The sequence below is a fragment of the Mustela nigripes genome, chromosome 13 (genome assembly GCF_022355385.1).
Source record: "Mustela nigripes isolate SB6536 chromosome 13, MUSNIG.SB6536, whole genome shotgun sequence".
Taxonomy (NCBI): Eukaryota; Metazoa; Chordata; class Mammalia; order Carnivora; family Mustelidae; genus Mustela; species Mustela nigripes.
The window spans coordinates 49,021,776-49,036,981 of NC_081569.1; the positions used below are offsets into that span (position 1 = coordinate 49,021,776).

The 15,206-nt window shown below is 39.1% G+C and overlaps 1 protein-coding gene across 1 annotated transcript in view; it reads left to right on the top strand.

Annotated features, from left to right (window-relative positions):
- SUPT16H (SPT16 homolog, facilitates chromatin remodeling subunit) overlaps window positions 1-15,206 on the top strand; it is a 39,865-nt gene that overhangs the window by 15,951 nt on the left and 8,708 nt on the right. Inside the window, exons 3-22 of the mRNA XM_059372389.1 lie at window positions 1,103-1,273; window positions 2,579-2,731; window positions 3,314-3,460; window positions 4,564-4,715; window positions 5,527-5,699; window positions 7,107-7,197; window positions 8,174-8,247; window positions 8,383-8,495; window positions 9,646-9,711; window positions 9,828-9,923; window positions 10,017-10,132; window positions 10,223-10,376; window positions 10,803-10,930; window positions 11,439-11,574; window positions 11,676-11,802; window positions 12,054-12,172; window positions 12,674-12,799; window positions 13,155-13,267; window positions 13,589-13,664; window positions 14,311-14,480. Coding sequence (XP_059228372.1) covers window positions 1,103-1,273; window positions 2,579-2,731; window positions 3,314-3,460; window positions 4,564-4,715; window positions 5,527-5,699; window positions 7,107-7,197; window positions 8,174-8,247; window positions 8,383-8,495; window positions 9,646-9,711; window positions 9,828-9,923; window positions 10,017-10,132; window positions 10,223-10,376; window positions 10,803-10,930; window positions 11,439-11,574; window positions 11,676-11,802; window positions 12,054-12,172; window positions 12,674-12,799; window positions 13,155-13,267; window positions 13,589-13,664; window positions 14,311-14,480 — 2,501 coding nt within the window. The remainder of the gene's footprint in view (window positions 1-1,102; window positions 1,274-2,578; window positions 2,732-3,313; window positions 3,461-4,563; window positions 4,716-5,526; window positions 5,700-7,106; window positions 7,198-8,173; window positions 8,248-8,382; window positions 8,496-9,645; window positions 9,712-9,827; window positions 9,924-10,016; window positions 10,133-10,222; window positions 10,377-10,802; window positions 10,931-11,438; window positions 11,575-11,675; window positions 11,803-12,053; window positions 12,173-12,673; window positions 12,800-13,154; window positions 13,268-13,588; window positions 13,665-14,310; window positions 14,481-15,206) is intronic.

Sequence of the window (15,206 nt, forward strand, 5' to 3'; positions counted from 1 at the left end):
GGTGGTCATTAGCCACATTAAAAGTTTAATTCCTCAATCCCAAGTCATAAGTACTCAGTATTGAGTGGACCAAAAAAAACAAAAAACACATTCTTAAATAAAAAGAAACAACTATACTTTTAAAAAGGAACATAAAAGCATACTGGAGAGTGCATAGAACATAAAGAAAGAAGTCTATAAATTGGGATTTAACAAAAAAAAAATCTGACAATGAATTAAGCAAAAACAGTTCTCTTTTATTTTTTTAAAGATTTTATTTCACAGAGAGAGAAGGAGGGAGCATGAGTGGGGAGAGGGGCAGAGAGAGAGGAAGAGGCATATTCCATGCTGAGAGTGGATCTGGACACATGGCTAGATCTGAGGACCCTGAGATCGTGATTTTAGCTGAAGTCAGACACCTAACTGACTGAGCCTCCCAGGCAGCCCAGTTCTTTTCTCTTTTCATTAGTCTTCAGGGACTCAAGGTTTTTCAGGTCTTTACTCTGCCATACACAGAGTCCATACCGTGGTTCTAAATTTGCTAACAGAAAGAATGCAGAAAGGGAAAAAAATGAAGACCTCCTTCCCTTTATAATGAGACTTGCTTGAAGTCCCACAGAATACTCCTACTTAAAACGTATTGGCCAGAACTTAATGGCCATACTTAGCTGCAAGAAAGGATGGGAAATAGTCTTCATGCAGTCTTGTGCCCAGCTGACAATCCTGTCTTTCTGAGGAGAAGAAATGAATAATTGGTAGGTAACTAGCAGTCTTTGGGGGAGCTAGAATGTGCAGTTCCCTGATTTGCTACTTTGTCCCTTCTTTTATGCATTTCTGTCTTACTAAACAACAGTATAGTTCCTATAAACACAAATTATCCAGATGCACTGATGGTCTTTATTATGGACTATTTCAAACATCAAAGTCAATAAAATAATATATTGGACTCCCATGTACCCATTTTCCAATAAATTGCCAGCTCTTGGCCAGTTTCATTTGTATCCACATCTACATTATTTTGAAGCTAATTCCAGACACCTTATTTTATAAATGTTTCTGAATAAGTACATTAATTTTTTTAAATCTATAAATACTGTTAATCACATGTTATCTTTTCCTGTAGACATGGCTCTTTGGTTATGAACTAACTGATACCATCATGGTTTTCTGTGATGACAAAATCATCTTTATGGCCAGCAAGAAGAAAGTGGAGTTTTTAAAACAGATTGCCAACACTAAGGGCAATGAGAATGCTAATGGAGCCCCTGCCATCACACTGCTGATACGGGAAAAGGTCAGAACCAATAAAGGATGTGTCCTAAATGTGAAAGAATGTTTAAAAGTGATGAACAGAAATGCCCTCTAGGAATTTAAAAGAACACAGAGGGAGATTTTAGCTGACTGTGGTTGTAATTACAAAATTCTGTCGCATCTTTGTTGTGTTTGTTAGGAGAAAAAAAGGTTCAGTAACCTTGTCAGTTCTGCAGCAAAACATGCAGGCTGTGAGAGTCTGTTGAACGCTCACGTTATCTGTCCTTTCTCAAGGACACTGTTAGCTTGTTTGTTTTCACCTTAGTACCTTCATTAGAATAAGTAACTTTTTTTTAAGTAATCACTTTTGTTTTCATCTTAGTACCTTCATTAAAATAAGTAACATCTTTTTCAGTAATCACTGCCTCCAGTGTGGGGCTGGAGCTCACAGCCCTGAGATTGTCACGTGCTGTACTGACTCTGCCAGCTGGGTGCCCGTAGATTAAATAACTTTAAATAATCCTTAAGGAAACTGAGATATACCTCCTTTTCAGTTTTTATCACATGTGATTTATTTGTTTTAAGGTCTGTCTGAGAGAGCATGTAAGCATGCATACAGGCACCCGTGTGTGTGTGTGTGTGTGTGTGTGTGTGTGTGTGTGCGCGCGCGCGCGCGCGTGCTGTGGTAGGGGAGGGGCAGAGGGAGCATGAGAGAGAGTCTTAAGCAGACTCTGAGCTGAGTGCAGAGCCTGACGCCCAACTCAATCTCATGACCCAGAGCATTACCTGAGCCAAAACCAAGGGACAGATGCTTAACCAATTGTGCCACCCAGGTGCCCCACATGTGATCTTTTTTGTCATACTTCCTGTCTGGCATTTTTTCTCAGAATATTGTTCATCTTGTGTTTTAGCTATTCATGAAGAAAAAGAATAGTCTTTTTTTAGAAGATTTTATTAGAGAGAGAGAGCACATGCACGACAGCGGGGAGGAACGGGCAAAGGGAGAAGCAGACTTCCTGCAGAGCAGGGAGTATAATGCGGGACTTTATCCTGGGACTTCAGGATCATGACCTGAGCCGAAGGCACTCCTAACTAACTGAGCCACCCCGGGGCCCAGAAAAAGAACAGTCTTATCAACTTACGTGGCACTTCAGTATGTAAAAATATCCAAAGAAATTTTGTGTTAACTTTTAGTGTGTTATAGTCTGTCCTAAGAAGTAGATGGGGCATGAGAAGAGAATTTATTCTTTCTGTGGTTCCAGATATTTGTCTCTGCCTATTCCTAGTAGAACATAGATATCTAATTCTAAAACTAATTAACTCTTTTTTTTCTTTGTGGCACTGATAGAATGAAAGCAATAAGAGCAGCTTTGACAAAATGATTGAAGCCATTAAAGAAAGCAAGAATGGCAAGAAGATTGGAGTGTTCAGCAAAGACAAATTCCCTGGAGAGTTCATGAAGAACTGGAATGACTGCCTCAACAAAGAGGGCTTTGACAAAGTAAGAATACTCCCGGAAACAAGCAAATTGGGAATTGGGAAGACCAAAAGTGTGACAGGCTTCCATAACATTAGTACAAAGTATTTGTTTTGGGAAAACTGTATTCCTTCACATTTCTATTTTTCATTCTGTTTGGCTGAGCAGTAAGCCAATTTGACTTTTCAGTCAGGAGTGAGACATTGGGAAGATAGTTCAGCTATTTCAGAGAGAAGCAGGAAAATCTTTTATCTAGAAAATATATTTTTTTCCTCCCTGTTGTCCTGCCTATTTTCCTTCTTCAGCCTTTATAGAATCCTTTAGAGAGGAGCATTTACATTTACATTTAAATGATTCATTAATGTAGTACCTATTAGAGTACACACTATGACCTGGTAAAGAGCTATTTTAAATGTTTATTCAGTCCAGAAAAAGAGTATTTCAGTATTTTGTAAATTACTGATGAGTAAGTGATTTTTGAATAAATTATGAATAAATAATATTTGCTAAATAACCAGATATCTTCAATGATGATATTCAGATTGGGAGAGATGCGTTTCTTTAGCAATTCTCTATTTACATGTTAGAAACTCTTACACTTTGCAGATAGATATCAGTGCAGTTGTGGCCTATACCATTGCTGTAAAGGAGGATGGGGAGCTCAACCTAATGAAGAAAGCAGCTAGCATCACCTCTGAGGTCTTCAACAAATTCTTCAAGGAACGAGTCATGGAGATAGTTGATGCAGATGAGGTAAATGGAGAGGGGCTAGTCTTTACTGTTTTCATGAAGGAGAAGTAAGTCCCTACTGTGCAGTGCTTTTTGGTGCATGTTCAGCTGCCTTTGAAATTAGGCCTTTGGTACATAAATTGGTGGTGTGTAATTGTGCCAGCTCTTTTCTTTTCTTTCCTTTTTTTTTCTTTTAAAGATTTTATTTATTTATTTGACAGAAACAGTGAGAGAGGGAACACAAGCAAAGGGAGTGGGAGAGGGAGAAGCAGGCTCAATTCCAGGACCCTAGGATCATGACCTGAGCCAAAGGCAGGCACTTAACACCTGAGCCACCCAGGCGCCCCTCTTTCTCAGTTCTCTCCTGTCCTTTCTCTATCTCTCCTCTCTCCTTCCTTCCTTTCAGATCTCTTTATTTGAGAGAGTGTGACCGTTCACGTGCACCTATGTATGCAGTGGGGGAGGGGCAGAGGGAGAGAGGGAATCCCAAGCAGTCTCTCCGCTGAGCGGGAAGCCTTTTGCAGGGCTCAGTCTCAACTGGAGATCTGACCTGAGCTGAAACCAAGAGTTGAACACTCAACTGAGCCACCTAGGCGCCCTGCCAGCTCTCTTTCAAAGTAACGGTAAACCTACACTATAGCTTCTTGAGGTTATTCATTATTTTATTTGAGAATTCTTCGTATGGCTGTGAATTTCACATACTGTGTCAAAATCAGCTTTGCAGGCATACCACTGTGTTATCTCACAAGTAAACCATTTCATAAGACTTTTTTAGCATCCTGAGTGATATTAAGATATATGTTGTCTTCAGACAATAATATCCACAAACCCAAAACTGTTAGCCACTTTTTGATGACTGTTTTATTTTTTTTTATTTTTAAAGATTTTATTTATTTGACAGAGAGAGATCACAAGTAGGCAGAGAGGCAGGCAGAGAGAGAGAGAGAGAGAGAGAGAGAGAGAGGAGGAAGCAGGCTCCCTGCTGAGCAGAGAGCCCGATGCGGGACTCGATCCCAGGACCCTGAGATCATGACCTGAGCCGAAGGCAGAGGCTTAACCCACTGAGCCACCCAGGCGCCCATTGATGACTGTTTTAAATACTGTTTTATTTCTGGGCATTCTTACAGAAAGTTCGACACAGCAAACTGGCTGAATCTGTGGAAAAGGCCATTGAAGAGAAAAAATACCTAGCTGGGGCAGACCCTTCTACGGTGGAAATGTGTTACCCTCCTATCATTCAAAGTGGTGGCAACTATAATCTCAAGTTCAGTGTGGTGAGGTAAGTGTGAGAACTTCAAAATATTACAACCAGAGTATTTCAGCTTCTAGCCTGTTTTTTTTTCTTGGACTCATTCTGGAATTCAGAAAAGTGGAAAGAGACAGAATAACCATTAGTCTGCCTTCTACATTATTCTCTGCATTTTTTTTTCTTTTTTATGGTTTTATTTTTAAGTAATCTCTGTACTCAGTGTGGGGCTCAAACTCAAAATCGGAGGATTTTAAGAGTCACACACTCCACAGACTGAGCCAGCCAGGCGTCCTTACTTACTTCTATTTTATTTCACATTGGTACTCATTTCTTACTTGAGCTTTGATTTTGTTTTTCCAGATGATTAAAAATACCAAGAAAAAATGCAAATCATGTTGAGAAAAACCATTAGGATGTTATTAGATATGCCATAATGTAATTCTTCTAATTTTTAAAAATATTGTGGGGAATGCTGTTTTTCCTGGTCAGGCCGAAGGGACTAATTCATAATGAATACTACATTTCATAGTGGCTGGTGGATAAGTGATGCCTTACCCCTGTACTGTTAAACTGTGATGGTAGATTTTGGTATATTCTTTGTCTCTTTAGGGTACCACAACTCACATTCTCTCTGAATTTTTATCCTGCGTTTTGGTCACCAATTTTACTCCCCTATAACCTGTTTTGTTTATTTAAAAAAAAGGAAAAAAAAGTTTAGGTCCTTCTTGCTTCAGCTTTGGGATATAGCAGGAAAAGGTAGTGATTACAGGTGTTGTATGGCAGGAGTACTAAGGACTTGGCTAGTGTTCATAATGAAATGCTTTCTTCCTTTGGTCTCTAGTGACAAGAATCACATGCATTTTGGGGCCATCACTTGTGCCATGGGTATTCGCTTCAAATCTTACTGCTCCAACCTTGTTCGCACTTTGATGGTTGACCCTTCTCAGGAAGTTCAAGAAAATTACAATTTTTTGCTCCAACTTCAAGAGGAACTGCTAAAGGAATTAAGACATGGTGAGGTGCCTTAGAAAAGAAGGTTTGGGAATGATGTAACAAAAATGTTTCTAGTGTTTATGTGCATTTCTGTCCCTGAGGCTCTTGTACTAAAAATAGAATCAGATTTTACCAACCTTGAACCATGCTACCATTCCATTCTTAAGTCTTTTAGGCATGAGTAGTTACATTGGTTTTAATTGGTGTTTAATTGGTGTGACTGGTTGGGCCTCTGTGTCCAGATCCTCTTAAAATACCTTGGCCTATTACTTTCCTTTAGAAGGTTTTGAGAACTAATACCTCTGCAACAGAATGTATATTGCTAATTCTACATCAAATGGATACAAGGATTGTAGTCTCAGAACTAATAGCAGCTCTGCTAAGCAAGCAATTGTCGACCTCAAAAGGCAGCAGAGTGCTTGACACCGCACCTCTTTTGTTAGCTAACTGGGACTTTATGTGTTCCACCTTTAAGCTACTTCGTAAGCCCACCTCATCTCTTCTAGACACTCTTCCTCATGATCTCAAGTCAATCTTGAGAAATCCTTTTGGAAATCATAGTCACATGTAGCTTGGTGAGGATAAAGACCCCTTTGAGGCTACCGTATCTAGACTGTTCTGGCTTGAAATGTCTGTTCATATCCTAAATAGTGAAAAATTAAGGCCAGAGTTTTTCTAATAGTAATTTACCCCTTCAGTAGTCCTGTTTTTCAAAATGTGTATTTAATATCATGCCATTTATCTACTCTTAAATTATTTCACTGAGACTATCTAGCATCCCATAGTTCTCCTGAGTCAGTGATTCTCAAATAGTATAATAATGACTAGGTGACTAGGTGAATTGTTTTTAAAAATGCAAATTTCTAATCCCTACCATTCCTGCAGCTGTCCTTTTATTTATTTATTTATTTATTTTTTCTTTTAAGATTTTTATTTAGGGGCACCTGAGTGGTATAGTCAGTTAAGCATGCAACTCTTGGTTTCAGCTCAGGTCATGATCTGGGTCATAAGCCCAGGTTGGGCTCCATGTTCAGTGCAGAGTCTGCCTGAGATTCTCTCTCCCTCTTATTCTTCTCTTTCTGCTCGTGCACATACATGCACACACTCTCTCAAATCTTTAAAAAAATTTTTTTTATTTGAGAGAGAGAGCACGCATATGCACATGTAGGGAGGGGCAGGTGAGGAGTGAGAGAGACAAGCCGACTCCACTCTGAGCACGGAGCCCCATATAGGGCTTGATTCCCATGACCTGAGCCAAAATTAAGATCCACTGAGCCACTCAGGCACCCCACAGCTGAAATTCTTAGTTCACACTTTGAGAAACTTGGCTTTAGGGGACAGGTGAAAAACTGTTGATAAACCAAACCAAATCAAACCTTTTTTTTTTTCCTTGAAAGATACAGTGTTTTCTCTCTGTCTTGTCATTAGGTGTAAAGATATGTGATGTGTATAATGCTGTCATGGACGTGGTTAAAAAGCAGAAACCAGAGCTGCTGAACAAAATAACCAAAAATCTAGGGTAAGATTTGTGAAAATGTACATTGTCACTCTGAGACAATTTTCATGACTGGCCATGGTCAGGCAAAATATTCTTAGATTGATTCACCATTTATGGTGAACCAACATATAAATATACAACATTCATGGACTGTTAAATATTGAAGTTAGATGCCAAACATAGTGTTTATCAGAGAATGTGAGAAAGATTGCATTTCTACTCCCAGGGGTGGGGTGGAGATTTTTAGAGACCGGTGTAGTAGATACCAGTAGGTTGTTCTAGGCTTAAATTATTAGTGATAGGATATATTACTGACTATTTCCTGTCTCAGAACACCTCAGCTCACGTTTATAAATGAAATACTCTGAGATGTCCTACTCTTTACATTGTTTTTTCAATTTTCATTTAATTAAGTATTTCTTAGGTGTTTTTGATATTGAACACTTAGAAATACTTAAGAACATCTTACAGAACCAAAGACATTTCAGGAAACAAAGGCTGTGGTCAGTTTGTTTAGATGGAAACTAGTCTGGGATACATAGTTTCTTTCCGGATTTCTCTGATGGGCAAGAGGAAATATATCAGCCTGTACCAAGTCCTGGCCCAGGCGACTTACTGCATCCTTGTTACCAACATTCCATTAACAGTCGCCTTGCTCGATCTAACTTTACAGCCTTGGTAATATACCCATTAATGGTCTGTCAAGTTGTTTATAGGAAGACTCTTAATTTGATTTCATGGTAGAATAATAAAATTTAAGTATGAGTGAGTAAATTAAAATAAAGAAGGTTTGATGTAATAAATGTTACATGAGGCACTTAATTAGGAAATTCTTTTCAGCATATTGTTAGCCCAAAGACTATCCTTGAATCCTGCTCCTTAAATGACTGATGAGCAGAGGCAGATCACTCAACATGTTTGCCTGCCTTATCCTGAAAATCCACGTTAGAGATCTTTTAGTCTGTTTGTTATAGTTTCTCTTCATTTCTCTTTTTAGGTTCGGAATGGGAATCGAATTCCGTGAAGGCTCTTTAGTAATTAATAGTAAAAATCAGTACAAACTGAAAAAAGGTGAGTTTTGCAGGCATGCAGTAGAAAAATACCTTTTTGAATAGTTTCCTGTAGCCTTATTTCCCCTCTTTTGTGTAAACTGTACCCTTTTCCATTCTCTCACAATTAGACACTGATTGCTGTTTGCTGTTGTAGGGATGGTTTTCAGCATCAATTTGGGATTCTCTGATCTGACTAACAAGGAAGGGAAGAAACCAGAAGAGAAAACCTATGCTCTCTTCATTGGTGACACAGTGCTTGTGGATGAGGTATGTATTGCTTCTATAACTTTTGAATGTTTGTGAACTGACATTGAAGATACATTTTGTACTCTACGGGTTTTTTTTTCTTGAAAATGTTTGTCAAATGCTAGCTGAAGGGAGAGGTCTGTGACAGTGACCTAATATACCTAGGAATAGATACTGTCGTCCCAAATACAGGGAGTGATTTAAACTAAGCCATTCATGGGGCGCCTGGGTGGCTCATTTAGTTAAGCCTCTGCCTTCAGCTTACTCATGATCTCAGGGTCCTGGAATTGAGCCCTGCATCGGGCTTTCTGCTCCACAGGGAGCCTGCTTCCTCCTCTCTCTCTCTGCCTGCCTCTCTGCCTACTTGTGATCTCTGTCTGTCAAATAAATAAATTTTAAAAATAAATAAATAAAATCTTTTAAAGGAAATAAACTAAGCCATTCATTACTTTGTGACTTGAACCCTAATCATGATAATAACAGGAACTGATTCTTCTTTTTTACTTTAACAACAGCTCTATTGAGTTACAGTTTATATGCCATATAATTCACCTACTATAAGTATATAATGTAGTGATTTTTAGTGATTTTCTGTTGTACAACCATCATTACAATCTAATTTTAGAACATTTTTATCGCCTCTGAAAGAAACCTGGTACACTAGCCCCCCAAACCTAGGTAATGACTAAACCACTTTCTAAGGGTTGGTTTGTTCTAGGCTTTTGTGGCCTTTTGTAACTGTTTTTTGTTTTTGTTTTCACTTAGCAGAACTGATTCCTTAATAGCAAATACTTTTGATATCTTATTATATAAAGACTTTTATGCAGTAGTTCATCGAATTATAATACCCTATGAAGTAGATACTCTGCCCTCAGATTTAAAAAAAAAAAAAGGGACACAGAGCACTAGCAGTCAATAGCCAGATATCACCACTAGGAAGTGACTGAGCCAGGTTTCAAATCAAGCCTGTATTCTTAATTATTATCTCAGTGTTGTCTGCCAAATTATAGTTCCTCATGAGGTTGGGAAAATAAAATCTGTATATATTCATTGTCAAAGATTTTAGTATCCAGAAGTTTCAAAGCACTGCTTTCCTATATACTAGGCTAGAAAGTGAAAGTGCCTCATTTAAATGCTCTTATGAATGTCTGACTTCTTCCTTTTATTCCAGGATGGCCCAGCTACTGTTCTCACTTCTGTGAAGAAGAAAGTGAAGAACGTGGGGATTTTTCTAAAGGTAGGAAAAAGGAAGATAAGTGGTGTAGGAAGTTTGGCACTGTAAAAAGGCGAAAATTATGTTGCCTAAGAAGATTAAAAGTGGAATTTCTGAGTATGATTTTTTCTTGCCCATAGAATGAGGATGAAGAAGAGGAGGAGGAGGAGAAAGATGAAGCCGAGGACCTGTTGGGAAGAGGTTCTCGGGCAGCATTACTTACAGAAAGGACACGAGTGAGTTTATGGTTTCAGCCTGCATTGATCTCTGTCTGTCCTGTGGTTTGTATCGAGGGCCCATCTGTAGGACTGACACTTTTCTTTCTCCAGAATGAGATGACTGCAGAAGAGAAACGAAGAGCACATCAAAAGGAGCTGGCTGCTCAACTGAATGAGGAAGCAAAGAGGCGACTGACAGAACAGAAAGGAGAACAACAGATTCAGAAGTAAGAGTTTACATCGGGCAGCAAGGTTGTCTTAGGTTCATATATGGTTTTATGGAAATTTCTTACAAAAATTTTTTATCCCCACTCCAGAGCTCGCAAATCTAACGTGTCCTATAAAAACCCATCTTTGATGCCTAAGGAACCACATATTCGGGAAATGAAGATTTATATTGATAAGAAATACGAAACTGTGATAATGCCGGTGTTCGGTATCGCGACGCCTTTTCACATTGCCACAATTAAGGTATGAACGTTGAGTCAGGCTCCATCCAGACTGTTTCTGAAACTAGTGATTGTGTTCTCCACATACTCTTTTTTGGACTGCACCATCTCTCCCCATCCCGTGCTGTCCCTCTCCTTCCTTCCCAGTTTTCGCTTTGCTAGAAAGTTCAGTGATCTAGTCTAGAAATACCATTTGCAATAAGCATTTTTTAACATGTAGTTGGACACGTGGCTCCAGGTGCTCGGAGGTTAGTGATTCTTTTGGAAGCATACATTTGGTCTTACAAAAAAATAAGGTACAGGTCATTAGAGATAGATCAAGATTTACAGGGTAGGTTTAGCAGTCAGCTTGTAACTTGCAACTTAACTTTATGTCTCCATAGCTACTAATCCTTAATTTGGAAAGAAATCTGTTTATTTTGTTAATGCTTTTCCTTTCTTTGAGCAGAATATAAGCATGTCCGTGGAAGGAGATTATACTTACTTGCGAATCAACTTCTATTGCCCAGGCAGTGCTCTGGGCAGGAATGAGGGCAACATCTTTCCTAACCCAGAAGCCACTTTCGTCAAGGAAATGTGAGTCCCCAGGAAAAAACCATCCCCAAATCCCTGCTGGTTGGAGTGGCACTCTCAGAAACATTTGTTGTCTCTGCTGTGTCCCCCCTTGGTAGTACCTATTTAGACTCATCCTGCTAGCTTTGTAATGTTTTGAGGATGGAACCCAATTTGGAGTCCTCATGAAAATATGTTAAACTGATTATATATGTTTTGTAGTAGAATTATAAATAAGGAAATGCATGCCTCATTGGAGTTCATTCCTTCATGGTATGGGATGGGATAATTGACTATGCCAGATTTGAAAAATAAGTGTGATTTCCCACCCAGTGGATTAGCCATCTATAATAGTTTCTGTTTCAGAAAAAAGAAGGGGAGATGTTTTTCAGCTTTCCAGACATTGTCCTACTATTCACTGGTACTTTTTTATCCTGAAAGATACTCAGTCCATTAAAAATAGAGTAAAGAGTGCAAGTTACCCATCCTGATAAAGAAACTTAGATATGTTCTGGCTTCCCCTTTTTAACAGTACATATCGAGCTTCAAATATGAAGGCTCCTGGAGAACAGACAGTACCAGCCTTGAACCTCCAGAATGCATTCCGAATTATAAAAGAAGTACAGAAGCGCTATAAGACCCGGGAAGCAGAAGAGAAGGAGAAGGAGGTGAGCTTGTACACAAAGCACCTTTCTGCAACAGGAAATGTGTGGGTTTGGCAGACACAGCAGAGTACTTGAAGATTCACACTGATTCTCATTCTACTTAGGGCATTGTGAAACAGGACTCCCTGGTGATCAATCTCAACCGGAGTAATCCCAAACTGAAAGATCTATACATTCGCCCAAACATTGCCCAAAAGAGGATGCAGGGTTCACTGGAGGCCCATGTCAATGGTATGGATAATCTCTCGTGGGTCTGGGCTTTGTCTCTGGGGCACATTTGTAGATGATCAGATAATACAGTATGTCAGAGAAACGCTGGGAGGAATCTATTGACATTGTTCCATGGGCACAAGGAAAGGAAAGGCCTCTGTAGTTTTTGGCATTTTCTCTGACCCTGTGCAAATCAGCCAGAAAAAATACAGTGTCTTCTGGCCTCACCTCATGCTGCTGCTTGATGCTTAGCTTCGTTCGTTTGTCCCCAGGCTTCCGCTTCACTTCTGTTCGGGGAGACAAAGTGGACATCCTGTACAATAACATCAAGCATGCTTTGTTTCAGCCATGTGATGGAGAGATGATTATTGTCTTGCACTTTCACCTCAAGGTACACCTGTCTCCTTACTAGCTGTCGGGTCTTGGGCAAGATCTTTGTGTCACCCTCTTTCCTTTAAAATAGTGATGAATAATATCACCTGTCACATAAGATTATTAAGAGGATTGAATGTTACAAGGTTTATAAAGTTCACCGTGTCTGAAATCTAGAAGGTACTCAACATGTACGTTCCTTTGGTGTGATACCTAATGACCACCAAACAGAAGGTTTTCTCCAGATTCCTGTTTCTGAAGTAGAAAAATGTTCTTAGACGCAGTTTATTTCCAGCCTAATCTCTGAAGTCCGTTCTAATAAATAGTACTTTTTAAAATTCGTAGACTTTCACATTCTCAGATGTCATTATTTATGATGACACCAGGAATGGTTTAATTATATTTACATAAATGCCATGGTTTCCAGCATAGGTATTATATCTTTTTTCATCTTGTTTGTTGTTGTCTGCTTCTTTTGAGTTTTCTGATTTCTTTCTTGTGCTTTCTGCTCTGCCTGCAGAATGCCATCATGTTTGGGAAGAAACGGCACACAGATGTGCAATTCTATACGGAAGTGGGAGAGATTACCACGGACTTGGGCAAACATCAGCACATGCATGACCGAGATGACCTCTATGCTGAGCAGGTCTATGAGATTTCCTGTTTGTTTGTTTGTTTGTTTGTTTTGCAGGGTACTAAGGTAGCTTGTGGTTCAGATCTGAGTTCAGTGGTCATTGTATTTTATGAACCACCCCTGAATTTTTCTGTGGAACCACTCAAGTATTTGTGGGGATGGCCCAGCGCCATGATTTGTGGATTAGGCATCAGTTGCAGCCTTGGCTGCGCAGTTACGGTATAATGGCCTCTAGGACAGTATCCGTGTCGGCATCGTGGGTATGAGAATTAAGGACTGTAGAAGCACTTCGGACTTTTTGAAGGGATGTACTGTTAACAAGTAAAGTGATGCCTATGGTTAATTAGTATTTTTTTTTCTTATACAGATGGAACGGGAAATGAGGCACAAACTGAAAACAGCCTTTAAAAATTTCATTGAGAAAGTAGAGGCTCTAACTAAGGAGGAACTGGAATTTGAAGTGCCTTTTAGGGACTTGGGGTAACATATTTCCTCATCTTTTTGGCCTGAAGTGTTGCTGTCTACCTATTAGAAAAATTAGTTATTCTTCCTTTATAATAACTCAGCATAACAGACCATTCCCTTTTTCCTTTGATTGAAAACCTTTGAGACATCGGTTCCCTCTTGAACATTTTTAGGGCTGGGGTGAGTGGTTCACCCCTGTAAATGACTGTAAATGACTCCAGTATGCATGCTGGAGCTAGGTTTGGAATGGGGAAAGGAAAGAAGTGTATTGTGGCAGCAAATTTCTCCTGCAATGGGCCCAATCTTACGTGAGTCTTTTTTCTTACTCTTTTTCAGATTTAATGGCGCTCCTTACAGGAGTACTTGCCTCCTTCAGCCCACTAGTAGTGCGCTGGTAAATGCTACAGAGTGGGTGAGTATTTACCTCCTTTCAGTAAGAAAATTGTTAGAGAAAAGAAAGCAGAAGGATAGGTATTTTGATTTTTTTTTTTTTAAGATAGGTATTTTGAAAACTAGGTCCTTTTTATTTCTGATGATTTTCATTTTTTGAAAGTTACTTTTTTTTTTTTTTAACTTTAGAGCAGGGAGGGACAGAGGGAGAGAGAAAATTAAGCAGGCCCCACACCCAGTGCGACATCAAGCTCGATCTCACAGCCCTGAGGTTATGACCTGAGCCAAAATCGTCAGATGGACACTTACCTAACTGACTGAGCCACCCAGGTGCCCCGATAATTTTGTTAGACATAAATTACTAAACAAAAGATTCTTCAAAAGTCTCTTTAGGTTTTTAAATAGTCTCTTCATAGTTTCCTTAAATTTTTTCTCCCTGAGGAAAGATTTTGATCTTAAAAATCCTTTTACCGGGACTTCTCAGCATGTTATATTCCTTTTACTCTTTCACAAAAAAAAAAAAAAAAAAAAAAAAAAGGCAAAAAAAACAGGAGTGCTCAATCTCTCTCAAATAAAATCTTAAAAAAAAAAAAAAAAGATTCTGACAATTTGAAAAGCCTGCTGCTTTAGGGGATTTATGTGGTAGTGATCCAGTTTCTCCCTAACAGCCACCTTTTGTGGTGACCTTGGATGAAGTGGAGCTGATTCACTTTGAGCGGGTTCAGTTTCACCTGAAGAACTTTGATATGGTGATAGTGTACAAGGACTACAGCAAGAAAGTCACGATGATCAACGCCATTCCTGTAGCCTCCCTAGACCCCATCAAGGAATGGTTGAAGTAAGTAAATTGGCCAGCAGTCTCCCATTTACCCTGTGAGCCCTGTATTACAGAATATGAGTGTGGTGTGTTGTATAGAACATCTGCTGGTGTACTTGAGAGTAAACCTGCCTTTGGGTTGAGTTATATCCCAGGACTTAAAAATTTGAAATCTTATTGGATAGAGTTAATAACTTTTTCCTGAAATTCCAACAGTAGTTGATGTATAGTTACACATACAGAATCAAAGTCTGATTTGTTTTTGACTCTTTGATAGCTGTATTAAAAAATCTAAACACGTGTGAAATAATTTAATTATAAAAAGGGAGGCATATCTCTTACCAGTTCTCTCATTTTTATTGAACGATGAGATAGATGAGATCTTTTTACTTTAGGCTTTGACGTCCATATTTACACACTTTAGCTGAAAGAATTCCTCACGGAAATATGAGAACTCTGTGTCCGGGAGATGTTACTCTCTAGGTGTAAAGGGTGAGGCTTGGTTAGCCTTGAGTATAGTTTGCTCTGCCTGCCACCCCCACCCCCATTACCTGTGAATGGGAAGTGCTATAAGTATAAACCTCCTCTTAAGAAATGGGTTGAGAGAGTTTAGAAATTAAGTTATGAGAAAGATACAAATTTGTGTTTTCCCTGAGGATTTTCCTAAGAAACATGCAGGTAGGTAGTGGTGTAATGTCACAAATAGTACGTGTAACTGTATATGACTTTTTAAAAAACAAGTTTTAT